Source organism: Bos indicus x Bos taurus, chromosome 10 (genome assembly GCF_003369695.1).
Source record: "Bos indicus x Bos taurus breed Angus x Brahman F1 hybrid chromosome 10, Bos_hybrid_MaternalHap_v2.0, whole genome shotgun sequence".
Taxonomy (NCBI): Eukaryota; Metazoa; Chordata; class Mammalia; order Artiodactyla; family Bovidae; genus Bos; species Bos indicus x Bos taurus.
Window position 1 is genome coordinate 79,060,783 of NC_040085.1, and position 25,733 is coordinate 79,086,515.

The 25,733-nt window shown below is 38.9% G+C and overlaps 2 protein-coding genes and 1 long non-coding RNA gene across 11 annotated transcripts in view; 2 read left to right on the plus strand and 1 right to left on the minus strand.

The window, feature by feature from the left end:
* PTGR2 (prostaglandin reductase 2) lies at positions 1-21,481 on the plus strand. 4 transcript variants are annotated; one of them, XM_027552395.1, is made up of 10 exons: positions 1-87; positions 3,702-3,786; positions 4,881-4,999; positions 11,969-12,160; positions 14,704-14,874; positions 15,902-16,111; positions 17,454-17,575; positions 18,680-18,767; positions 19,501-19,540; positions 20,419-21,481. In XM_027552395.1, the coding sequence occupies exons 2-10, from the start codon at positions 3,750-3,752 to the stop codon at positions 20,493-20,495; spliced, it is 1,056 nt and encodes a 351-aa protein (XP_027408196.1). In that variant the 5' UTR covers positions 1-87; positions 3,702-3,749; the 3' UTR covers positions 20,496-21,481. The 4 variants fall into 4 exon arrangements, with proteins under 4 accessions (XP_027408196.1, XP_027408199.1, XP_027408197.1 ...); XM_027552396.1 differs by lacking the exon at positions 1-87 and adding an exon at positions 2,194-2,215; XM_027552397.1 differs by lacking the exon at positions 1-87 and adding an exon at positions 2,690-2,787.
* On the minus strand, positions 17,997-25,389 carry LOC113899099. Its single transcript, XR_003512834.1, has 2 exons — positions 24,015-25,389; positions 17,997-18,334 (listed from the first exon to the last, which is right to left on the minus strand). It is a non-coding gene; the product is annotated as an uncharacterized LOC113899099 (long non-coding RNA).
* The window catches only part of ZNF410 (zinc finger protein 410), a 44,458-nt gene continuing 42,043 nt past the window's right edge, over positions 23,319-25,733 (plus strand). For 2 of the 6 annotated variants that reach the window (XR_003512833.1, XR_003512832.1), the window contains exon 1: positions 23,320-23,591. The gene's annotated coding sequence lies outside the window, so the exon portion shown is untranslated. Of the gene's footprint in view, positions 23,592-24,048; positions 24,130-25,733 lie in introns of all 6 variants that reach the window. The other 4 variants (XM_027552392.1, XM_027552393.1, XM_027552391.1 and 1 more) reach the window with 4 other exon arrangements.

The following is a 25,733-nucleotide window of genomic DNA, read 5'->3' on the forward strand; positions in this document are numbered from 1 at the left end:
TACTGCGGCCGGAGGGCAGAGGTCGCCCGGCTAGCCCTTTGCAGATTTCCGCAAAGCGCGCGAGACTTCCTCCCGAGCTCGTCAGCGGTGAGTGAGGCGCTTGGGGCCGCAGGCCGGGGTGGTTAAGGGTGGGGTTCCCGCGTCTGGGTCGGGCCTTCCGGGCGAGGAGGATCAAGGAACAGGGGCGGGCCCCTTCCTGACCGGGAGGACCTCCCGGCTCCTTCCCGGGGCTGCCGAGACGCTGGCATCATTGCCTAGGTCACTGGGATAGGGAATGCTTGAGGAGAAGCAGAGCTTTTTTTTTTCTTCTTTCTTTTAAAAAAGAATTGTTGGTAGTAAGCAACTGGCGTGCTGCAGTCCATGGGGTCGTAGAGTCGGACACGACTGAGCGACTGAACAACAAAAGCCACCTCAAGTTTGGCCAGAGTCGTGTCTAAGGTGCCTTTGGGACCTTCATTTAGCAGATATTTAATGGACACCTGGGCTTCCCTGGTGGCTCAGTCAGTAAAGAAAGCGCCCGCAATGGAGGAGACCTGGGTTTGATCCCTGGGTTGGAAAGAGCCTCTGGAGAAGGAAATGGCAACCCACTCCAGTATTCTTGCCTGGACAACCCCCTTGGACAGAGAACCTGGCGGGCTACAGTCCATGGGGTCGCAAAGAGTCGGGATACAATTGAGCGACTAACACTAATGGGCACCTACTATGTGCCAGGCAAAGAGGGAGAACATAAATCACTGAACTAAACAGGCATGAGTCCCTTGTCTTTGTGGTGCTAACATTCTGGGAAATCAGTTTGAAATTCTGGGCTGAAGATTTTTTTTTAGTAATTTGCATACCAGTAAGTGGTTGGTGGTGGGAGCCCTCGAGGAAGGTGAGAAAACAAAGATCCAATCAGGAATCCCTACGTACTAGACTTGGGGAAAGGAAGAAGGAAACCAGAAATATCAAAGGAGAGGAGAGCCGCCAGCTCAAAAGGTGGAGGAAATCCCGGAGATTTACACATTTGGTAATAAAGCCCTGGGCAATAGTCATTTGGCTCCTCCATCCATGGAATTTTCCAGGCAAGAGTACTGGAGTGGATTGCCATTTCCTCCCGCATTGCAGGCAGACGCTTTACCATCTGAGCCACCAGGGAAGCCCAATAATTGAGCAAGATCATGATGGAGAACCTTTTTTTTTTTTTTTAAGGTGTTAGGAAGCTCCTGTTATGGCAGTGGTGTGTGTTTTGTTTCAGTCTATGGGGTTGCAAAGAGTTGGACAGGACTGAGAGACTAACACACTAGTGTCTTTGTTGGGTTTCCCGGGTGGCGCTGGTGGTAAAGTACCCGCCTGCCAATGCACGAGGCATAAGAGACTCCAGTTTGATCCCTGGGTCGGGAATCCCTGGATCCCTGGATCTCTCCTCTTAAAATACATGGAGGGAAAAAAAAAATAAAATAAAATACATGGAGGAGGGTATGGCAGCCCACTCCAGTATTCTTGCCTGGAGAATCCCTTGGACAGAGGAGTCTGACCGGCTACAGTCCATAGGGTTGCAAACAGTGGGACAGGACTGAAGCGACTTAGCACATGCAGTGTCTTCGTTATCAGTTGTGTGATCGTGGGTAAGTTATTCAACCTCTGTGCCTCCTTTTGCTCCTCTATAAAATGGGAACTGTAACAGTACTGTCCTCAGAGGGTTGTTCGGTGGTGGGTTAAAGGAGCCAATGGCTATTAAGTCCTTAGTCCTGGCACTTAAGAACATTCAGGAAACAGGCTGAGAGAAGGAACTTTCCCCAAATCCCAAGTGATTAGAAGCAGAACATGTAGTCTGCTCTTCCTAGTTCAGTGTCCTTCCCCGTATATTAGGCTGGAAGGTAGACATTCAGATAACACTCTCTTTTTTAGGGGTGCTAGAATTTTTCTGTTGATAATTGATCTTATATTATTTTGGAATATTGTGCTGTGCTGTGCTTAGTCGCTCAGTCGTGTCCGACTCTTTGTGACCCCGTGGACTGTAGCCCGCCAGGCTCCTCTGTCCATGGAGATTCCTCAGTCAAGAATACTGGAGTGGGTTGCCATACCCTTCTCCAGGGGATCTTCCCAACCCCAGGATTGAACCCAGGTCTCTTGCATTGCAGGTGGATTCTTTATGGCCTGAACCACCAGGGAATATTGCATACCACCAATTAAGAACCTACTTAATGTCATACCTGGCGAATATGGTTTGCTTGATGTCAGTCAATAAGGACTTCCGTTTTTCTCTTCCCATTCGGGGTGAATTTAACACCACCACCACCCTTCCTTTCAGATCTAGAGCTGGTGTATCATATTTTAGATTTTAATTTTGGAACTAAATATCTTTATGTTTTAAATGTGTTGTTTGTTGTGCTTTTGAGAGATACTGCACGATTACCCTACATTAGTTAATTGTAGTGTTTGGCACTTAAAAACTTTCTAATTTAATACAGAAGGAAAGACTCAGTTCAGTTCAGGTCAGTCACTCAGTCTTGTCTGATTCTTTGCGACCCCATCAATCACAGAGGGAAAGACTAGTAGTTTACTTTTCATGCTGATAAGCAATATTTGGACAAGTCTACCATGTGCATCATTTGAAGAGATAAAGCATGCATTGAAAGTAATTAGAGAAAAAGGTGACAAATATGAAACCTCATTTGAAAAGACTCCTTTGGTTGAAAATTTAGCTATCACGGTGCTGTTAAACACCACTTACGGTCAGTTTTCTTTGGATCCAGTGTCAGTTTGGAAAACTTTGTTTTTTAACCCCTTGTGAAATTTATACACAAGGTGAGTCAACAGAAGATTTTCTTTTAAAAATATATTTAGCCCTATAAGACATTATAGAGTTCCTGCTGTGATGAGACAGAGTGCATACAGCACCACCTTAGAAAAGTGCTTAAACCCTTTAAGACTTATTTCCCTCATCTATAAATTGGGGATAATAATAAAAACATCTAATAGAATTGTTAGATTAAATATATTAAATACTATATGAATATGTATGTGCATGTATATATGTATATTTCATAGCATAACAGTCCTCGGCACACAGAGTAACATTAACAGTCTGTTCATGTTTAGTGATGGATAAAGGACGAAGGTCCAAGTCAGAGAGTGCCAGCACTGGAACTTCATTCTACTTCTTTCATTAGTTTAAATTGTAAACCCAGAATAAATTGATCTTTTTTCGTTTACTTAGCCATCCTGTGTTACATAACTTCCTAGAAGGTGAGGATTTTAAAATGCTTTTGATAGGTTACTTTTATAATCGGCAAAACTATTAAGAAATTTCCATGTTGGTAAAGAGTTTTTGAAAATGTGGTTACATCTCAGTTAAGCAGTAGATTATCTGGCTAACTCCAGAGGAATATATCATATTGTTTTCTTTTAATTAAGCCACAGTAGGAGCCTTAGTCATGAAGACATGAAGATGAGTATGCTTGAATTATGAGGCCAAAACATTTTGTTCCACACAATCTTCAGTAAATTTGTCCCTGTTAGCTACATATTCTAATTAGATTTAGTCTTTTTCACATACTTGCTTGAGGAGGCAAACCCTGACAGGAAACTATAATCTTTTTGGGATCCTAAATATGATTTTTCCTTTCCTCATTCAGAAACACAAGTGCACTTTTGTTTTAGCTTTTAAATTGTTGAATATATCATTACTTTCTTGTGATTTAAAACATTTCTGTTTATAGGAGTTATTTTATAAAGAAGTCTTGTGAGACCACTGTGCAAACAAGGTGATGATTGTACAAAGAGTGGTATTGAATTCCAGACCTGGTATGTATTTGTCTGTATTTGTCTGAACAGCTGTGGTCTTTAATAATTATTAATGCAAATGGAGTAACAAAAAGTAATAATATAATGTCAATGTGGTAAATGAAGGAAGGAAGATACTAACACTAGTTGAGATCTTAGAGGAAATTCTTTAAACAATATTATCATTTTTTAAATAATTATCAAGGCCACTTGTTGAAGAAATAAGAAATAATATTTTAAAGTTATTACAATATTTAGAAGATAGTATTACAAATATATTTGGCTTTTGTTTTTTGTTTATAACGTGTAATATTGATTCTTAAGATATGCTTTTCTGTTTTATGTGAAAAGCACTGACCTATTGCATCATAAGTCAGCTACCCGACATCTAACCTGAACCACACCAAGCTTAAGTGAGGAACTAACCTGAGAGATTTGGGCCTGCGCTCCCTTGGTTTTGCTGTGTACCTAGTGTGTGGCCTGGGGAAGACACTTACCTTTTCTCAGTTTTAGAAAGAGAGCAATTCGATTAAAATGTCTGCATTCCGTTTTCGCTTTAGAAAGTTGATGATTCAAAGAACAGGAAGTTTTTCATGTTGATGTTTGATAGAAACCAAAACAATACTATAAAGCAATTATCCTTCAATTATAAATAAATTTGAAAAAATGAATAGGAAGTTTTGATAATAGTCATTTAAGTTTCTGTTTTCGTCTTAAAATGAAAAAGGATAGTTTACCAGTTTACTTTGGCTGATGTGGTGTTTCTGCTACCTGGTAAATTTTAATTTTCCTATTTAAAAAAAAGCTGGCTGTGCTTTTTTGCTTTTTGAAATCCTTTTTTAATTTTGTAACAGATGAGGTGATTTACCTGTTATCACTTAAAAAAGATTTTGACATTGACAGCAACATGCCAAAGGAAATTCTTGGAGAAAGCCAAGAGCAGTTGAAACTATTTGAAGAATTTATGCTGAGCTATAGAGAAATTTCAAAGCAATAGATTTATTCACATATGTATTTAGGGAGTGCTGTAAGTCCTAGAGTGACCATGTAAAGAATAATAAATAATTCTATGGGAAAGTGCCTTTTTGATTTTATATTTTTGTCTAATATTTTAGGAAAAAATGGTCATCCAGTGGCAGAAAATTTCCGAGTAGAAGAAGTAAACTTACCAGATTGTGTCAATGAAGGACAAGTACAAGTCAGAACTCTTTATCTTTCCGTGGATCCTTACATGGTAAGAATCAGGGTTTTGTGGCCTTGTGAAAATAATTTTGTATCCATATTTTTTCATGTTGCATCTGAATTTTATTCTATTTTTAAAACTTATTTATTATTTTTATTTTTAAAATATTTATTTATTTATTTTGACTGAGCTGGATCTTAGCTGCAGCATGCAGTATCTAATTCCCTGACCAGGGATCAAACCCAAGTTCCCCAGATTGGGACTGCAGAGTCTTAGTCACTGGACCACCAGGGAGGTCCCACATCTGAATTTTATTATATAATCCTCATGATTAATAAATATTTGAGCAATATATCTTGATACCTGTAAATTACAAATTACCTTTGTGTTTATTCCCTGGTGTTATTAAGGAATGTTACGGAAGGAATGTTTTCATAATAGTAGTGCATATGATTGGTCAGTGTCTTTCAGAAGTCCAGATCACTTCCTAGTACTAAGTAAAACTTGAGATAGTAAATTAAGATGGGAAATCCTCTCAGACTCTGTACAAGCTCTTTATTCTAGTAGGTCTCTTTTGAAAGGAACAAACTCACTGATGCTACTTCCAGATAAAGGAGGTTTATTGAAAAGAAATTATGTGTTGCCTAGGTCTACAGCTGAGAAGCCATCAGGCACATGAACTTAGGCTTCATAAACATGGATAGTTTTACTTCTTGCTTTCCTAGTGGATCCTTTTTGTTTCATTTTCTTGTCTATTACCCTGACTTAGAACCTCTAATACAGTGTTATAAGTGGCAAGAATGGACATCCTTGCTTGATCCTGATCTTAAGGGGGAAGCACTCAGTCTTTCACCAGTAAGCTTGTTCTTAGCTGTGGGATTTTTCTAGATGCCCTTTATCTAGGCTGAGGAGATTTCTTTCTATTCCTGGTTTTTTGATTGTTTTATCATCAAGGGGCATTGGATAATTTTTATTGTGGTAACATGCATGTAAATATAAAGGATGCTATTCTAACTATTATTAAGTGTATATTTAAGGGCATTACAGTACTGTACAGACATTGGCACTTTCTGTTTCCAGGACTTTCTCATCATCTTAAACAGAAACTCTGTGCCCATTAAACAATAAAATCCCCATTAACTCCTCACCCAAAAGGGGGATTTGGATTTTGTCATATGCTTTTTCTGCTTCTATTGAAATGATTGTATGGTTTTTGTCTTTTAATCCATTGATATGGTTTATTATATTAATTGACTTTCAGATGTTAAACCAATCCTGCATTCTTGGGGGAAAAAAATCCCACTTGGTCCTGCTGTGTAGTTCCTTTCCTTTGATATGTTGCTAGATTTATTTTACTACTGTTTTGTTGAGGCTTTTTGCATCCTCGAGCTATTTCAAATCCTGAAAGATGATGCTGTGAAAGTGCTGCACTCAATATGCCAGCAAATTTGGAAAACTCAGCAGTGGCCACAGGACTGGAAAAGGTCAGTTTTCATTCCAATCCCAAAGAAAGGCAATGCCAAAGAATGCTCAAACTACCGCACAATTGCACTCATCTTACCCGCTAGTAAAGTAATGCTCAAAATTCTCCAAGCCAGGCTTCAGCAATATGTGAACCGTGAACTTCCAGATGTTCAAGCTGGTTTTAGAAAAGACAGAGGATAAAAAAAACCAAAACAAAAAAAGAAAAAAAAAAAAGAATAGAAAAGACAGAGGAACCAGAGATCAAATTGCCAACATCCACTGGATCATCAAACAAGCAAGAGAGTTCCAGAAAAACATCTATTTCTGCTTTATTGACTATGCCAAAGCCTTTGACTGTGTGGATCACAATAAACTGTGGAAAATTCTGAAAGAGATGGGAATACCAGACCACCTGACCTGCCTCTTGAGAAACCTGTATGCAGGTCAGGAAGCAACAGTTAGAACTGGACATGGAACAACAGACTGGCTCCAAATAGGAAAAGGAGTACTTCAAGGCTGTATATTGTCACCCTGCTTATTTAACTTCTATGCAGAGTACATCATGAGAAACGCTGGGCTGGAAGAAGCACAAGCTGGAATCAAGATTGCTGGGAGAAATATCAATAACCTCAGATATGCAGATGACACCACCCTTATGGCAGAAAGTGAAGAGGAACTAAAAAGCCTCTTGATGAAAGTGAAAGAGGAGAGTGAAAAAGTTGGCTTAAAGCTCAACATTCAGAAAACGAAGATCATGGCATCCGGTCCCATCACTTCATGGGAAATAGATGGGGAAACAGTGTCAGACTTTATTTTGGGGGGCTCCAAAATCACTGCAGATGGTGACTGCAGCCATGAAATTAAAAGACGCTTACTCCTTGGAAGGAAAGTTATGACCAACTTAGATAGCATATTGAAAAGCAGAGATATTACTTTGCCAACAAAGGTCTGTCTAGTCAAGGCTATGGTTTTTTCAGTGCTCATGTATGGATGTGAGAGTTGGACTGTGAAGCAGGCTGAGCACCAAAGAATTGATGCTTTTGAACTGTGGTGTTGGAGAAGAGTCTTGAGAGTCCCTTGGACTGCAAGGAGATCCAACCTTGCATTTTAAAGGAGATCAGTCCTGGGTGTTCATTGGAAGGACTGATGCTAAAGCTGAAACTCCAATACTTTGGCCACTTCATGTGAAGAGTTGACTCATTGGAACAGACTCTGATGCTGGGAGGGATTGGAGGCAGGAAGAGAAGGGGACGATAGAGGATGAGATGGCTGGATGACATCACTGACTTGATGGACATGAGTTTGAGTGAACTCCAGGAGTTGGTGATGGACAGGAAGGCGTGCTGCAATTCATGGGGTCGCAAGGAGTTGGACACGACTGAGCAACTGAACTGCACTGAACTGAAAGATTAACTTTCTGGACATGGTCTAAGACTCTGGCCCCTGTTTGGCTGTCCAGCCTCTCCCATACCCTTTGACCCTCGCCTTGCTGGACTTGATTCTTGTGTAACACACCAGTACGCCTTTTGGCTTAGGCCTTGCATTAATCATGTCTTTCTGTATTTTATAATTTGTCATAAAATCATTTTCTGTATTTTATGATGCTTTGACATCTTAGGGGCCTTGCTAATCCTGGAGAGACTGCCCCTCCCAGTGCTAGCTGATTTTTAGAGATAATAAACAATTTTCGTGGGACATACCTTTCATATGTAAATCAATCAACTTAAAACCCATATTTCCAGCCACTTCCTTCCTCTGACTCTCACATACCACATCAATATTTCTACCCCGCCCTAAATCACCCAAGGGCTAGGTGCCAGACAACTAGGAACACATCCATGAGCCAGAGCCCACTGAAATTATTCAGTCTGTCCAACTCTAATGTACCCAAGCTTGCCTACCGTACCTTACCACTCCTTTTCCTGGAAGCCTCAATAAAGAGTGGGCCATGCTGTCCTCTCCCCACTTTTGCCTCCAAACTCTGGTACTTTCCCATGTGGCCCTGTGTGATATGATATGCCTTTTCTCTACGGTATTATAATAAATTCTTCTTTCAAGGCAATTGTATCTATGTCTGTCATATTATAATAACTGATTAAAACAACATTCTGGGAACTTCCCTGGTGGCTCTGCCTGCCAGTGCAGGGACACAGGTTTGATCCCTGGTCCAGGAAGATCCCACATGCCTCAGGGCAACTAAGTCCAGGTGCTGCAACTACCGAGCCCATGCTCTAGAGCTTGAACTCTGCAGTAAGAGAAGCCACCACAGCTGGAAAAAGCCAGCATGCAGCAAGGAAGACCCAACACAGACACAAGTAGATCAATAATAATAAAAAAAAACAAAATTCTGGGTACAAATTAAAACAAGCCTCCATATCTAAAAACTTCCTTTCCCTTTCCCTGACCAACCCCTCTTATTCCCTAGAAGCCTGCTTTATGCTTTAAAAGAGATTTACTTTGGCAAATCACCCTTAACCCTCAGACTATTCCTCTCTATTAGATTTTCTCAAAAATACCTTGACCTTCAGCATGTATCCCAGTTTTAATTAATAATTATTTAGTTATCAGATGTTTGTCTTCCCTAATAAGAACTTATTAAAACAGAGGTCTTATTTATCCCTGTATCTCCAGTGACTAGCATAAGTGCTTATTAAATACGAATTAAAAGAAGGAAGAAAATGACTTTGGTTGCTTTCACTAGACACTGTTCTTAAAAAAAAAAGCATAAGTGGGACTTCCCTGGGGGTCCAGTGGCTAAGACTCTGAGGCTTCCTGCAGGGAGCCTGGGTTCAGTCCCTGGTCAGGGGACTAGATCCCACATGCCACTACTAAGGCCTGGTGCAGCCAAATAAATATTTTTTAAAAAGTATTCTTTAAAAAAAAAGGACACAGGCATCTTTAAAGGGAAAAAAGGAATCTGCTGAGCATTAAATGATTGTAATTTTATATCATTCCAAATTTATGACTGATTTTAATCACTATGTGCGTATTATATTTTACATGGTTATATTTAATATGTATATACTATTTTGATTTCATATTTGTGATTTATATTCATATCTTCATATGAGAAATTAGTCCAAATATTATTTTGCTGGTTGTATGACATTTTATCTTATTGACATCATTCACTTACCTATACTCCTTCCCACTTTTTCGATTAGCCAATCAAGACTTGGTGTGGCCAGTATCCAATGGCTGCTATACTTGCTTTGAAGAATATATAGGGACTTTCCTGGTAGTCTAGTGGTTGAGAGTCTGCCACCAGTGCAGGGGACATGGGTTTCATTCCTGGTCTGGGAAGATTCCACATGGGGTAACTAAAGCCCGTGCGCCACAGCTACTGAGCCCACATGTGCTAGAGCCCACAGGAGAAGCCACCGCAGTGAGAAGCCCACACAACGCAACTGAAGAGTAGCCCCCACTCTCTGCAACTGGAGGAAGCACCTGTGCAGCAATGAAGACCCAGCACAGCCAAAAATAAATAAATCATTTCTTTTTAAATCTTAAAAAAAATTGAAAGGATATATGGGAGGGGCACACAAGCAGAAGTATAGTATATTCCCACAGGAGCTTTGGCATCAATATGCCATGTGGTCATTTACCCTGGTGAACTGAACCAGACCATGTAGGGCCCCTTGATGGAGCAGGCTTCCATCTCTTCCATCTCCTGGACCACACTGTAGGCTTATACATCTTGGCCTCCGTAAGAGAGGAAAGAATGAGCCACAGAGAGGAAGAAAGCTTTAATTGCCTCCCAGAGAAGTCTTTAGCCCTAGTTCTATGGAAGGGTGTGGTGCTGTGGTGACACTTGGTCTTTGAATAAAGAGAACATCCATCTGAAGTTAGGGGGAATGATGTAGTACTTGGTCTGAAGTTTGATGAACAGCTGTATAAAAATTGTTTCATTTCTCTTTTGGGTTATTTCCATTGTGGAAGCAGTATTGCTCAACTGAAGAAATGAGTAGTATTATGGTCTATATGTTGCAAGTCTGTTTTCTATTAAAAATGGATGTTTTATAATATTATCAGCAACATGTCAGTGTACCTAATTTGCTACAACCCATTGACACAGAATCTTGTATTATGCTAGCATATAGGACATAAATTTCTTTAAATATTTAAGAGGGGCTTCCCAGGTGGCACTAGTGGTAAAGAACCTGCCTGCCAATGCAGGAGACATAAAAGACATGGGTTCGATCCCTGGGTCAGGAAGATCCCCTTGAGGAGGCAAAGGCAACCCACTCCAGTATTCTTGCCAGGAGAATCCCCATGGACAGAGGAACCTGTCAGGATATAGTCCATGGGGCTGCAAACAGTTGGACATGACTGAGCGACTAACACACACACAATCCACATGTCCTGTATACTTCAATAGTTTTTAATTCACTCACAAAGTTGTCTGTTTACCACAATCTAATTTTAGAATGTAAATTCTTTTTTTTTAAAGGGCATAGAATTTGCATAGAAGCTACACATATCCTCTCAAATACTTTAAAAAATCATTTATTAATTCATTTTTGGCTGTGCTGGCTCATTGTTGCTGCCCAAAGGCTTTTTCTGGTTGCAGGGTCAGAGCGGAGTTGTGTGGGGCGGCAGGGTGTTGGTCTACTGTTTGCTGGAGTACACAGGCTTCTCATTGCGGTGGCCGCTCTTGTAGTGGAGCACGGACTCTAGGGTGCTGAAGGCTTCAGCAGCTGTGGTAAGTGGGCTCAATAGTTGCTGTTCCTGGGCGCTAGAGCACAGGCTCAATAATTGTGGCACACAGGCGTAGTTGCTCCATGGCATGTGGAATCTTCTCGGACCAAGGATCAAACCCTTGTCTCTTACATTGGCAGGCAGATTCTTTACCACTGAGCCACCAGGAAAGCTCCTTAAATTCTTTTTTACTTTATTTTTAAATTTTTATTTTATTTTTAATTGGAAGATAATTACTTTGCAATATTGTGATGACTTCTGCCATACATCAACATGAATCAGCCATAGGTATACGTATGTCCCCTCCTTCTTAAACCTCCTTCCCACCTCCCTCCTCATCCCATCCCTCCAGGTTATCACATAGCACTGGCATTGGGTTCCCTACATCTTACAGAAAATTCCCATTAGCTATCTGTTTTACATATCATAATATATATGTTTCAGTACTACTCTCTTAAGTCATCCCAGCCTCTCCCTCCCGCACTGTGACTGTAAGTCTGTTCTTTACATCTGTGTCTCCTTTGCTGTCCCCTAAATAGGATCATCAGTACCATCTTTCTAGATTCCATATATATATATATATATATATATGCATTAATATATGATATTTGTCTTTCTTATTTATTTCATTCTATATAATAGGCTTGAGGTTCATTAAATTCTTTTTGAATTTCACTTCTTGTTTTTTTCAGGATAAAAAATAACTAAAAGGAAAAGAGAAATTAAGATGAGTTTTGTTTGGCTAACACTGTACTTAATATTACTGAATTATATACTTCCTTTTAATCACTGGGTGAATAAGTAAACTGGTTCAGTATTATCAGACAGAAGTATCCCAATCTATGTTTCTTTTTTCAGCGTTGTAGAATGAATGAAGACACTGGCAGTGACTATATAACACCTTGGCAGCTGTCTCAGGTGGTTGATGGTGGAGGTGTTGGGATTATAGAAGAAAGCAAACACACAAATTTTATGAAAGGTGATTTTGTGACTTCCTTCTATTGGCCCTGGCAAACCAAGGTTATTCTGGATGGAAATATCCTTGAAAAGGTGATGTACAATATAAAGGATCTGATTTTTCTCTCTTGTTATTCCTTTGTGCATTTGATGTTCAGTTTTGTTTGTTGTCAGGGGAAAAATAAAAGCATATGTTTTCTTTTTAGATAGCTTCCAGAATGTGAAAAGCCTTTATTCCTCTTCCACTGTTGGCTATAACTATATATGACAGTTCTTAGATTGCCAATGAATGATGTTGTTTTCCATATTTAATTCTCAAATTTTACATGTATAAAATAAAACCTGAGCTATACGCATCAAAAAATGCTTTATACTAAGAACCAGAATGCCCTTTATAGTTAAATGCTTGAAAGGTTTCCTAAGAAAGCTCCAATACTTGGTCCACTTGATGCAAAGAGCTGACTCATTGGAAAATACCCTCATGCTGGGAAAGATTGAGGGCAGAAGGAGAAGGGGCCGACAGAGGATGAGATGGTTGCGTGGCATCATTGACACAATGGGTGTGAGTCTGAGCAAACTCCAGAGATAGTGAAGGACAGGAAAGCCTGTCATGCTGCAGTCCATGAGGTTGCAGAGTTGGACACATCTACGTGACTGAACAATAACAACAAGCAATTACCACTTGATTCAAGAAATCCATTTGGTTTGTGCTTGAAATTCTATCTTGTGGCAGAAATCTTGAGTTCGGTTTCTACTGTTTGGTTGAGTCATGTGAAATTACCAGTATTTGTCTGCTTTGACCTACAAAAACTGGCAGCTTCATGTAATTCAGCCTAATAATTGTCATCAAGGAAGTTACAGTATGTCTCTAACCTCAGTTTCCTCATGTGCAAAATGAAAACAATAGCTATCTCACCAGTGAATGTGAGAATTAAGTTAAATTTAATTAAATTAGAATTGATTTAAATTAAATTTAGTTATAATAAATGTGATTAAGGCTTTGTAAAAAGCTTTGTACAATTTTAGTATTTTTTATGATTACAAATTCTTACAGTTAGTTAAAGGTGGGTGTTAAGATACAAGTGATATGGGAGACATTACACAATCATTTTATCAATGGTACTAATATACAATGTTTAACTAGAAATTTCTAGTAGGAAGTGAAAAAGAAACATTCAGCGTTTCTAGCTTTCCCTGTCATAATGATATAATGGGAAATTGAGCAGTTGGGGAGAGCTTAAAAATGTTTGAGGAGTAGGTATTACAAATGAGGAAGAGGAATTCAGAAAGGATAGAAAAATGATGTTTACTAAACACAACTTATCTCACGATGTTTTTTTTTTTTACTGGCCTTACTAATAGATAACTGCTACCTACAGGATATATTTCTATGTCTGGAGAAGGAAATGGCAACCCACTTCAGTATTCTTGCCTGGAAAATCCCTTGGACAGAGGAGCCTGGCAAGCTCCAGTCCATGGCGTCACAAGAGTCGGACACAACTTAGCAACTAAACCACCAAACCACCATATTTCTGTATGTTGTACTGTAGACCTTTCTGTGTATTGTAGACTTTAATATCTCCATTACCTTTATCTACACATCAGACTTGACTGATAGCCATTTAAAACTGATTACAGACTGACATTTTTTTCTTTGTGGCAGTTTAATTGCAAATCAAGGTGGTGAATCTTGATTACTTTTGGTGGTTTGTTACATTTTTAATCTCTAAAATTATTATAAAACTTTTACGGTAGAGAGTTTCTATATAATTTTTTTTTTCATTTTCCCTTAATGTTACAGATAAGAAAACAGACAGAAAATGTAAGAGATGTACAATTAACTATTGATTGGGCCTGTTAAACATATAAGTGTAAAATGCTGAAAAGCTGAGAGACCTCATTTTACTCTGTAATTAAACGAGAAGAAATTGTATCACACCTTCCTTATATTTTCATGAAACATTTGAAGTATCAGTAACGAGAACAGTTAGAGTTTGAGCTGACTTTTACATAGATAAGTGTTTACTCTGAAATTGCTCAGAGATTTTTAAACCTTCTAATTTTGTGTAGTGTTTTCCTGTAAAGTGTTTCTTCTCTTTTGATATATTTGAGACACTGGCAAGAAAGACTGAAAAATGGTTTACTGTTTATGTTGGGTTGTTTATAGTCCGCTTGAACTGTTGTTACAAAATACAATGGAATGAAATTTATTATTACAGCAGAAATTTATTTTCTTACAGTTCTGGAGGCTAGAGGTCTGAGGTCAAGGTGCTGGAAAATTTGGTTTCTGTTGGAGGCTCTCTTCCTGGCTTTCAGATGGCCCTGTTCTCCCTGTATCCTCACACAGCATCCAGCCTTTCTTCTGTGAACTTCGGAGAAACAGATCTCTGGTGGCCCTTTGTCTTCTAAGGCCCTTAATCCTATCAGATTAAGGCCCCCTCCCTGATGCCCTCATTTTAACCTTAATTATCTCCTTAAAGACCCTATCTCCAAATAAAGTCACACTGAAAGAGTTAGGTCTTTAACATATGAATTTGGGGAGTTCATATTCATGAAGTCATAGGTTGTCTCTACTTTGTTGACTTAAGACAGAAATTCCTAATATTATTTTTTTAAAGGTATATATTTTATTTTAGGTAGACCCACAACTTGTGGATGGACACCTTTCATATTTTCTTGGAGCTATAGGGATGCCTGGTTTGACTTCCTTGATTGGGGTACAGGAAAAAGGTCATATAACTGCTGGATCTAATCAGACAATGGTTGTTAGTGGGGCTGCTGGTGCTTGTGGATCCTTGGCTGGGCAGGTAAGCTTTTGGAGAATTATCTGATTTTCTAAAAAACTGGTCATAACTGAATCTCTGGATCTGTGTATATAGTTTAAAATATACAGTTGAACAAATTTGTAATGTTATTTTACATATATTTGGTAGAAATGATATTATTGCATGCTTAGACTCTTCCTAACAATGTGAAAAATGTTGTAGATTTTTTATATTTTATTCTCTTTTAACCAAAAATGACATGGTAAATGCTGGAGCATTGCTCTAATCTGTATGAAGGAGAAAAAAATCACAGAGTACGTGTCTGGAATTCCATGAATTGAAAAAATAAATTTATATTTAAAAAATATCTTCAAATAAGAAAGCACTTGTTGGGTTCTAGAGGTAGGTTAATATATTCCCAAGTGACTCAGTGGTAAAGTATCTGCCTGCAGTGCAGGAGACGCAGAGACATGGGTTCAATCCATGGGTTGGGAAGATCCCTTGGAGAAGGAAGTGGCAACCCACTCCAGTATTCTTGCCTAGGAAATCTCATGGGCAGAGGAGCCTGGCGAGTTACAGTCCATGGGATTGCAAAAGAGTCAGACATGACTTAACTACTAAACAACAGCAACAGAGATATAAACATTATGATACAGTTTTATAAAGTACATTATTTTATGAATAGTAGCCTTCAAAGTGTGAAACCACAGAAACAAACATTTTATCTTAATAGTGATTTTAGTTCCTCACAGGCCCAAAAAATATTGAATTGCAAGATAGAGATGTTTTTGGTTTGAGTGTTCCTTTTATGAGCTCATCTTTAAATTGTGAGATTTTTAACCTTCAAACTAAGTCTAATTTTATTCACTCTTAATGTTTTTAAAAATGCTGTTATATCTGTTCTCAGTTCTTTTGGTTTCAAATTACCTTTCTTGAAAAGACTTACAAAAGCCTAAATTGTGATGAATATTTTCATATAGGTACTTGTATTATCTTTCATATTTTCACATTTTTCCACGTAAATTGTGACAAGAGAAAGTTGTTTAATTTTCAAAAATTTCTCCCCTAGATTGGCCGTTTGCTGGGCTGTTCGAGAGTCGTGGGAATTTGTGGAACACCTGAGAAGTGCCTCTTTTTGACCTCAGAATTGGGCTTCGATGCTGCAATTAATTATAAAGAGGGGAATGTTGCAGAACAACTCCATAAATTATGCCCAGCTGGAGTGGATGTTTACTTCGACAATGTTGGCGGTGACATCAGTGATACAGTGATAAGTCAGGTTGTTTTCTGATTTGGTTATAAATTTGAATGCTATATTTTATTTGATGTGATATCTTTTTAACTGATAGTGAGAAAAAAAAAACTTTATAAACTTGTAGGGTTTATGGTGAAAAACAACATGATGGTCAGTATTCTAATTAAGTGATACAGAAGAGCTTGATGAAGCTGTTTCCATTTGTTTGCAGATTTGCACTATGAGCATTAGTTTTAGTTCTAGCAATGTTATATTTTCACCTTTATTTTTGTGAAAAATTACAGTTGTATTATACAAGTGAAGTTCTAAGCTTTAACTCATTTCTAACCATCAGCTCTCAGCCATCGCCCTCTAACTTTGGGTTGGGAAAGGATTTTTATAGTTTACAGGTATTTGAATATTTTAATCAACAGCTTTATAATTTATCAACATTAGCTATTGACACTACATTGTCCTTTACTATATGTAAAATTATTTTCAACTGAGGTTAAATTATTTAAACCCAAAGAAATACTCTACCAATAATGAAGTAGCAACAATGATGACAATGACAACTAATGAAATTCTTTTACAGATTACCAAAATCTTATTTTTTACCTCTATATTCCTTTCAGTTCAGTTCAGTCGCTCAGTTGTGTCTGACTCTGCGACCCTATGGACTGCAGCATACCAGGCCTCCCTGTCCATCGCCAACTCCCAGAGTTTACTCAGACTCATGTCCATTGAGTCGGTGATGCCATCCAACCATCTCATCCTCTGTCATCCCCTTCTCCTCCTGCCTTCAATCTTTCCCAGCATCAGGGTCTTTTCGAATGAGTCAGCTCTTCGCATCAGGTTGCCAAAGTATTGGAGTTTCAGCTTCAGCATCAGTCCTTCAAATGAATATTCAGGACTGATTTCCTTTAGGATGGACTGGTTGGATCTCTTTGCAGTCCAAGGGACTCTCAAGAGTCTTCTCCAACACCACAGTTCAAAAGCATCAACTCTTTGGCACTCGGCTTTCTTTATAGTCCAACTCTCACATCCATACGTGACTACTGGAAAAACCTTTGGGGTAGATTTATTTGCTAGCTAATTAAAACTCTTTGATACATATACTGGGTGAGTCTTTAGAGCAAAATCAATTAATTGGCATTAAGGGATTAAATACTATAGGGAATTCCTTATAGTATTTAGTCCTAATCCACAGTGTTGTTAGGACTGTGCACTTTCACTGCGGAGGGCATAGGTTCAATCCCTGATACGGAAACTAAGAAAAAAGATTAAATACTAGAATCAAGGAGGCTTTCATTGAGGCAGCCATAAGATCATTAAATACAGGGAAGGTATATATCTTAAGGTATAATCATCAATTTTCTCTGAACAGATGAATCAGAACAGCCACATCATCCTATGTGGTCAAATTTCTCAGTACAACAAAGATGTGCCTTATCCTCCTCCACTACCCCCTGCTATAGAAGCAATCCAGAAAGAAAGAAACATCACAAGGTATGTTCTACACTTTCCCCATATTACCAGATTCAATAGGTTTAAAGATCACAGATGGGTTCAGGATGGGGAACACGCATACGCCCGTGGCGGATTCATGCTGATGTGTGGCAGAACCAATACAAATATTGTAAAGTAAAAATAAATAAATAAAAATTAAAAAAAAGAATATACAAAAAATTAATAAAATGATGTATTTTGCTTTTAGACTGTAAAAAAATAAAGATCACAGATGTATAGGAAATATATTGTTCTTCATATATAATTGTTTCCTATTATATAAAATTTGAAAATGTACATTTTAAGGTGGTTCAGTATTTAGGTTTTGGTTAACTAGCTCCCTGGCAGAAAACTTTTTGAAAAATGCACCTGTTCAGTCCATCTTTTTTTTGTGAATGTTAGAAATTCAACTCATATTGGCTTAAGTGCAAAAGACATTTATTGGTTCATGTATTGAGAAGTTCAATATTAGTACTGGCTTAGATTTGGCTGGGTAAAAGGTTTGCATAGTGGTGTCCAGACTCAGTTTTTCTTCACCCTGGGCTGTGCTTTTTTCTGGGTTGGTGTGGCTCCCTGCGGACTCTCCTCTTGCAGTAGCAACAGGATGACTGTAATCTTTGCTCTTGCGTTTCACCAGGTTAGCAATCCAAGCAAAAAGAGAACAGTTCTCTTCTTGCAGTTTTATCAAGTCCCAAAGCTGATAAGTATTGGCTCAGACTGGCCTGGCTTTCATCGCATGAGGGTAGGGAAAGATGCAACCTACAAAGTAAAACCACAGTGTTAATACTACATGGGACTGTCGATCCTGAGCAGACAAAACAATAGAACTCCACTATATGTATGCTTGACCCACCCCAGTGTTCTTGCCTGGAGAATCCCAGGGATGGGGGAGCCTGGTGGGAGGCTGTCTATGGGGTCGCACAGAGTCGGACACGACTGAAGCGACTTAGCAGCAGCAGCACGATACGTATGCTTGTAATTGCACCTAAAGCTGTATTTGACCAGACTCTATGTAATTAACACATTTTTGAATTCAGGAATGATTTGATATGAGCTTTTTCCCTCCCTAGTCTCTGATCATTATCATTTTCTTCCCCACTACAGAGAAAGATTTCTGGTGTTAAATTATAAGGATAAATTTGAGTTTGGTATTCTCCAACTGAGTCAGTGGTTTAAAGAAGGAAAGCTAAAGGTAGAACTTGCTTCTATTCTTGATCAATATCATTCTTCCTGCTACTTGATATGCTTTTGTATTATTTGAGTTTAATATTAGTTTCATAATAAATATTTATGTAAAATAAAAGTATACTGAATATCATAAATTAACTTTACCTCCCAGAGGAGTATAATGCTCCTGATTGAGAAACCTTCTCATCATTCCCTTTATTTAAATTTTATTAAACTTTACTTTTCTTAGATTATAGGTTTTTGTCTTTTCTAAATTGTAATATTCATTAGCAAATATTTATGGAATATTACTATGTGTTAGAAGTTGTTCTTTCTCAAAAATCTTTTAAGCATTTCTTAGTACCTCTCCACCACCCTACAACCTGCCCTTCTTGTGGTTGAAAATCAGCAATTATCAATCTGAGGTCCAGAGACCCCTGACCTAGGATGTTCTTGAAACATGCAAATGATAGGCAAAGGTGTATGTGTATGTGTGCTTATATAGTTTGTTTTTTGAAAAGAGGGCATACAGCATATGACATATAACTGAAGATTAGACAGTGGGAAAATAGGATTGTATTAATATTTTAAAAAATCAATTGATAGGAAACTTTTCTGATCTAGCTATATAAAATGAAAAATATCTATTTTTAGACAGAAAGTGCTAAATAATATTGCTGCCTTTTGCAAAAATGTAAACCATTAAGTAGAAACACTGAAGTCTGAACAATATAAAATATACCTATTTCGATTTATAGATCAAAGAGACTATGATAAATGGATTGGAAAACATGGGAGGTAAGATGAATGTAGATTCATTTACTATACACATCTGTTCAGCACAAATATTGTCTTTTTTCTTTTAATTCTTTTCAGTTGTTTTTTTCTCTTTTGAATCACATTTCTTTCCTGTGAAACCTTAAATATCTTAAACTCTATGAAAGTTCAACTTAGTGGTATTTAAGAGCTATTTTTTTCTCATTTCAAATTATAAAATATTTCTTTGTTTTTGTAAATAATTATTAAAAATTTTAAGAATTGTGAAAGTTATCTAGCCTCTAGGTAACTTTCTAGATTGAATGGTTCTAAGTCATCAATCATAAGATTACATTAAGCAGATTTTCAGTATTTGGACTTCTTTTTTTTGGCTAACATACAGATTTCAACAATCTTTTATTTTAAATGAAGAGAATTAAATCAAACTGTTAATTTTTCCTTTTTAAGAAGAAGATCTAATGTATTTGGTTAATGTGTTTACCAAACTGAAATATAAAATTCACTCACATGATAGATGTTCATTTCACTTACTTAGTAAAACTTTATGATTAGATTTCTAATATTTTTTAAGCTATTACAATTGTTTTTTCTGACATTATCCTCATACTTATTTTGCTGTAGTCTTCAGACTCTGTAACATTGAACATGGATGTAGACACCAATTAAACATTTATAGTTTGGGTAAAAAACACATTTTTAAGATGTTAATTGGGTTGATTTGTCCTGTAACTTTGGTAGCAGTTTTACTAGCGGTTTCTTTTCATGAAAGTTTCCTTCAGTACTTAAAATCATCAAAGAAATTATTCACATTAATCATATATGTGCCTGGTCTATTGACAAACATGTATGATGGTGACATTATGTTGTCAGATAACTTCGTTTTTTTTTTTTCTTTCCAGCTGCATTCCAGTCCATGATGACAGGAGGTAACATCGGAAAGCAGATAGTTTGCATTTCAGGAGATACTTCTTTGTAATCTCCATAAACATCTTCATCAAGGAAATACATGGATTTCTTTCCATTCTGCTGAAAGATTTCACAATACATTAAAAAACCCTTAAGAGTATAGATCGCTTTGCTTTAAATGTGATAATAGGTGATATTTTCTTAGTTGCACAACATAATTCACGCCTATATCTTCAATATCATATATTTACTCTACATCCTATATGACTATTTACTATAATAGATTGATGTCAACATGACCTATTTTTCCTTCTTTTGCTAAAACTAATATTACATGAAATTTGTATCAGATATTCAGAAACTGTTGGAGATTTAATGTAACTTTAATAGATCATACAAAATATTTTTTAATAGTTTTTATAACTTTATAATGTTTGTTTAAAATAGAATACTTGAAAAGACACTTACAAATATGTATTCATTTGGAAATGCTTTACGTAATTCTTGAACTGTAGCTTGATGCAAGAATAAATAGGATAGTGTTTCCATATTGTGTTGATGGAAAAGGGACTTAATGGCAGGGTATGTGTGTGTGCAGGAGTTGGGGGAAATTCAGAGCTTGTGGAACAGTTTTTGGAGTAGAATAGAGGCTTTGTGTCAGAAGTAGTATAAGTTAAATAACTGAGACTGGTTAGGTTGATGGAGGGACTTACTACAGAAGATGATCTATTTGTGTTTTGCCAAGTAGTCCACAGTATAGCCTAAAAACCCAAATCTATATTGATAAAAGCCTATGTTTATTTTAGGTTAGTAGGCGCATACTATCAAATAGTTACAAAGATTTCAAGAGAAATAGGTATAGACATCACTTCAAGTTTTAAGTGATGAAAAAGATTTAAATACAACTTCAAAAATGATAGAACTGACTGAGCAAAAGTAACAAATGGTTGTAAACATGCATGTTCAGGACCTATTAATGTATCTCTATATAAGAGCATTTGTTTTATTCATTGTAATCAACCCTTTAATACAGTAAAATTGAGGGTTTTTTTTTAAGTGTTGTGCTGGTTTATGGTCAGCAGTTTACAAACTGTAGTATGCTTTTGTGTAGATTCGAACTGTGTTGTATCAGTCACTCCAGTTGACCTCAGTGGCCTTCAGCTCTTTCTGTTGTATATACTTTTCCATTTCATCTCCATAGAGAGCTTCATCTCTTGTCTAAGTGTTGATAACTCCTAAATCTATCTTATTTCCAGTCTCTTGAGCTAGGTAGGCCCTTCCCTGGTGGCTCAGACAGTAAGGAATCTGCCTGCAATGCAAGAGACCCTGGGTTCGATCCCTGGGTCAAGAAGGTCCCCTGGAGAAGGGAATGGTAACCCACTCCAGTATTCTGCCTGGAGAATTCCATGGACAGAGGAGCCTGGCAGGCTATAGTTCATGGGATTGCAGAGTCAGACACAACTAAGCGACAAACACTTTCACTTCCCAAGTAAATATCCCACTTTCTCTTTAGAAGAACAGCTATGACAAACCTAGACAGCATATTAAAAAGCAGAGATGTCACTCTTTTGACAAAGGTTTGTATAGTCAAAGCTATGGTTTTTCTAGTAGTCATGTAAGGATGTGAGAGCTGGACAATTAAAAAAGGCTGAGTGCTGAAGAATTGACACTTTCCAACTGTGGTGCTGGGGAAGACTCTTGAGAGTCCCTTGGACAGCAAAGAAATCAAACCAATCAATCCTAAAGGAAATCAACTCTGAACATTCATTGGAAGGACTGATGCTGAAGCTCTAATACTGATGTGAAGAGCCGACTCATTGCAAAAGACTCTGATGCTGGGAAAGATTGAAGGCAGAAGGAGGACAACAGATGATGAGATGGTTGGATGGCATCTCCGACTAAATGGACATGAGTTTGAGTGGACTCCAGGAGATGGTGAAGGACCAGGAAGCCTGGTGTGCTGCAGCCCATGGGGTCACAGAGAATCTGACAGAACTGAGCGACTGAACAACAAGAACCCCATAGGCACCTGGGATAGATAAACTCAGCTTATCTAAGGAGGAAATAACCTTCCCTTGAAAGGTGTTGCTTCTTTTCAAATCACCATCCTTTGTGTAGGAAACTACTGGTTTCTTCAACTCTGTCTCTATTCTTGAAAACGCCCTTCTTAGAAAATGGCTTTTATTCCCAGGTGGCTCAGTGGTAAAGAAACTGGCTGCTAATGCAGGAGATTCAGGTTTGATCCCTGGGTGGGGAAGATCCCCTGGCGAAGGAAGTGGCAACCCAATCCAGTATTCTTGCCTGGAGAAGCCTGGGGGGCGGGGGGGAGCTACAGTCCATGGGGTCGCAAAAGAGTTGGACGTGGCTGAGCACGCTGGCACACCACTATCTTAGCTGAGTCTCTCCATCCTTTGGGACCCAGCAAGTATTCAAAAATTACTAATCTCAAAAACTCAAGTCAGACACACAAAGCTCTAAATTGTGGCATCAAGCCTGAAACTCAAGGGTTCTAGCCCCCTGTGGACATCCGAGAGCTCTTTACATCCGAATGTACTGACGGAACGAAGACTAGGGAATCCACATTTCAAAAAGAAAGTTATACACCTGAGTCTCAATTTTTTTACCCCGCCCGGTATGCAATGCAGAACTATTCTGGAAGTTCCTTCTTAAGTTCCACTGAAGCTTCAAAGTCCTCTCCACTGAGAGAACTCTGATAAATGTTTAAGTAGTGATCTTTTCTTTCTCGCTTGCCTCCACTGCAACCTGTACTGATCTCAGCTGACAGGAAAAACTACCCCGTCCGTTGCAGCAGGGAAGCAGTGACGTCACGACTAGAATTGACTGACCCCGTTTTTTCGGGCTTCGCAGACCACGGAGCTACAAAGGCCGAAAGGGAATGAGTGGGAGGCGGGAGAGCGCAGATCCTACCCTCACAGAGCCAAGCCCTGCGCTACCAGCTTGGCCCGCGCAGGCCTGAGGCCACCGGGCGGGAAACCTCTTCGGCTATACGGTCGCGGGGCTGGGAGGCAAGCGAGTGGGTGTGTGCGTGGGGGCGGCCAAACTTCCTGTCCCGCGCTTGAACTGCTTCCGGCAAGAGCCGGAAGAAGCTCTGTGTGGACAGAATTCGGGACCGACTGACTGACGGACTGCTGCCCGGGACTAGAAGGTGAGTTCTCGGGTGGTCCCGACCACACCCGCTCGGTTGGGGGGTCTCCGAGAGGGAGGAAGTCAGCGCCGGCTTCTCGGGGGCGCGGGCCGAGTTTGTCCCCGGAGAGGACCGGGAAACCGCCCCCGGGGCACCCCACCCGGATCTGGAGCGGCGGATCTGAAGCCCTACGGCTTCGGCTTTTCTCCTCGAGGGCTTCTGGGGCCGGTGTTTCCGCTCCTTTACTTGGTTTGGGGGCCAGGGACATGGGGACAAGACCGACCTGAGAAAACTAGAGTCAGCGAGTGCCCTGGGCGGGGGCTCCCAGACTGTACCCGCAGCGAGGCCCGCCCGCCAACCTTGGGGCCCTTCACTAGGCCGTTGTAATCGGGGAACGATGATGCCAGGGCGACTCTGCCCTGGATATTTCAGCCCCAGATCTACCTTCTTTTTCCATATGTCCACTTTCTGGGACTAGAAGAAGGAAGACTGCCGACTCGGAGGGGCTGGGCCGCCGGTTTCTCCTTCGCGTGTCATTTGAAGGCGAGGGTGTGGAGCTGTGAGTGTTTACCGCCTGTATTCGTTTCGCAGTTTCTATTTATCCTCTGAAGTCTCTTCGGAGAAAAGAATTCGATTAGTTTATTAAAGTTTATCCCTCTTGCTCATGAGGCTCTGAAATGCACTTAGGATTCATTTGTTAAACTTCATTCAAAGTTAAATATTAACTTTGAAGTTAAGAATTTGTACTTCTTCCTCATTTTGACCCAATGGTCGACGCAGCATATTTAATATGTAAAGAGGATGAAAGAAATATTTTAAAATAAAACCAGGGGCGTTTTGTTATTGTTAGGGAGTGAAAAATTCCACTGTCTTCGTATGAGACAAAGTGAGGTCAACTAAGCTAAGTAGAGATCTCGTTTTTGGCAAATTACTTAATCTCTAGCTTTGACACCCCCACCCGCACCCCCTGTAAATGAAGAAGGTTACCTATTCCTTCAGTAAATATTTCCTAAATGTTTAGTTTGTGCAAGCACCATGCTGAGTTAGTGGGAGGATGAATAAATTCACTGAATCTTAACTAGTGAGAAAAACATGCTGAAAGACGACTAACTCCCAAAGCAGGGTGAGATAATTGTTAAAGAGAGGTTAAACTGTGTTGTGAGAACACCAGGGAAGGATAGATTTGTTTTGACTGGAGGGAAAAGATGAGTCTTCATGGAGGATGGCATATGAGTTAGATTTTGAAGACAGGAAAGGATTTCAAAGATCACAGCTGGATTGCAGCGTTTATTACTGGAGGGTCTTATTACTGAAGAACTATCCCAAGGGAAAGATCTTGAACACTGAAATAGGTTGGAATGTTCATTTAGTAGCCAATTCAGTGTGTACTGGAGAAAAGGATTCATTGAGGAGTATAGTGGATGCTTTAACTGAAACAGTATTTGAGGACATACTGTTGAATATTTAAAATGCCACGCTTAGGGATTTGACTGTTAATTCTGAGGCACTGAACTTTGGGCAAGGGAAGTGACATAAACTTCTCTGTGTTTTGGAAAGATAACTAGAGTGGCTGCATAAAAGATGGATTGGAAAGGGGAATTTTAAGGGCAAGGTGGCCAGTTAGAAGCTTGTTTTCATGTTGGAGTTGAAAGATAATGAAAAACCTAAACAGTACATTATGGTAGGAATAAATTTGGAGGAATCAGAACCACTGGGATTATTTAGATATGGAGGATGAGAGAGATTGTTCAAGATCTAGAGTTTGTAGCTGAGTGGGAGGAAAATTGGGCAATAACTGAAATGGATAATACGGGAAGAAGAACAGGTTTGGTGGGGAAGATGACAATCTGGATTTTGGACATGGTTAAAATTGAGATAAACATCCACTTGGGGATACCTAGCAAGCAGTTAGAAATAGTTTGAGTTCAGAGAGAGGTTAGTAATAGAGACAAAAATTTGGGTATCATTTATCATTTGTGGTGTCATTCATTCAATATGCAAATATTTATTTAGTGCCTACTAGCTGCTTACAGAGAAGCTTGCATAAAAGCCCTTAAAGCTCATAGTAAAGACAGTCTCAGAGCTTCATAGTATCAGAAATGACTCTTGGAGACCTAAATTCCTTGTGAATTACATACAGTACTCTGCCAGGCACCAGGTGAT

What these genes read in the sequence shown, in the direction of transcription:
- PTGR2 (XM_027552395.1), top strand. Translation starts at nt 3,750, where the DNA reads ATGATTGTACAAAGAGTGGTATTGAATTCCAGACCTG. An exon ending in TTTCCGTGGATCCTTACATG is followed by an intron (nt 5,000 to 11,968) that starts GTAAGAATCAGG and finishes TTCTTTTTTCAG; the next exon opens with CGTTGTAGAATGAATGAAGA. An exon ending in GTGATACAGTGATAAGTCAG is followed by an intron (nt 16,112 to 17,453) that starts GTTGTTTTCTGA and finishes TTCTCTGAACAG; the next exon opens with ATGAATCAGAACAGCCACAT.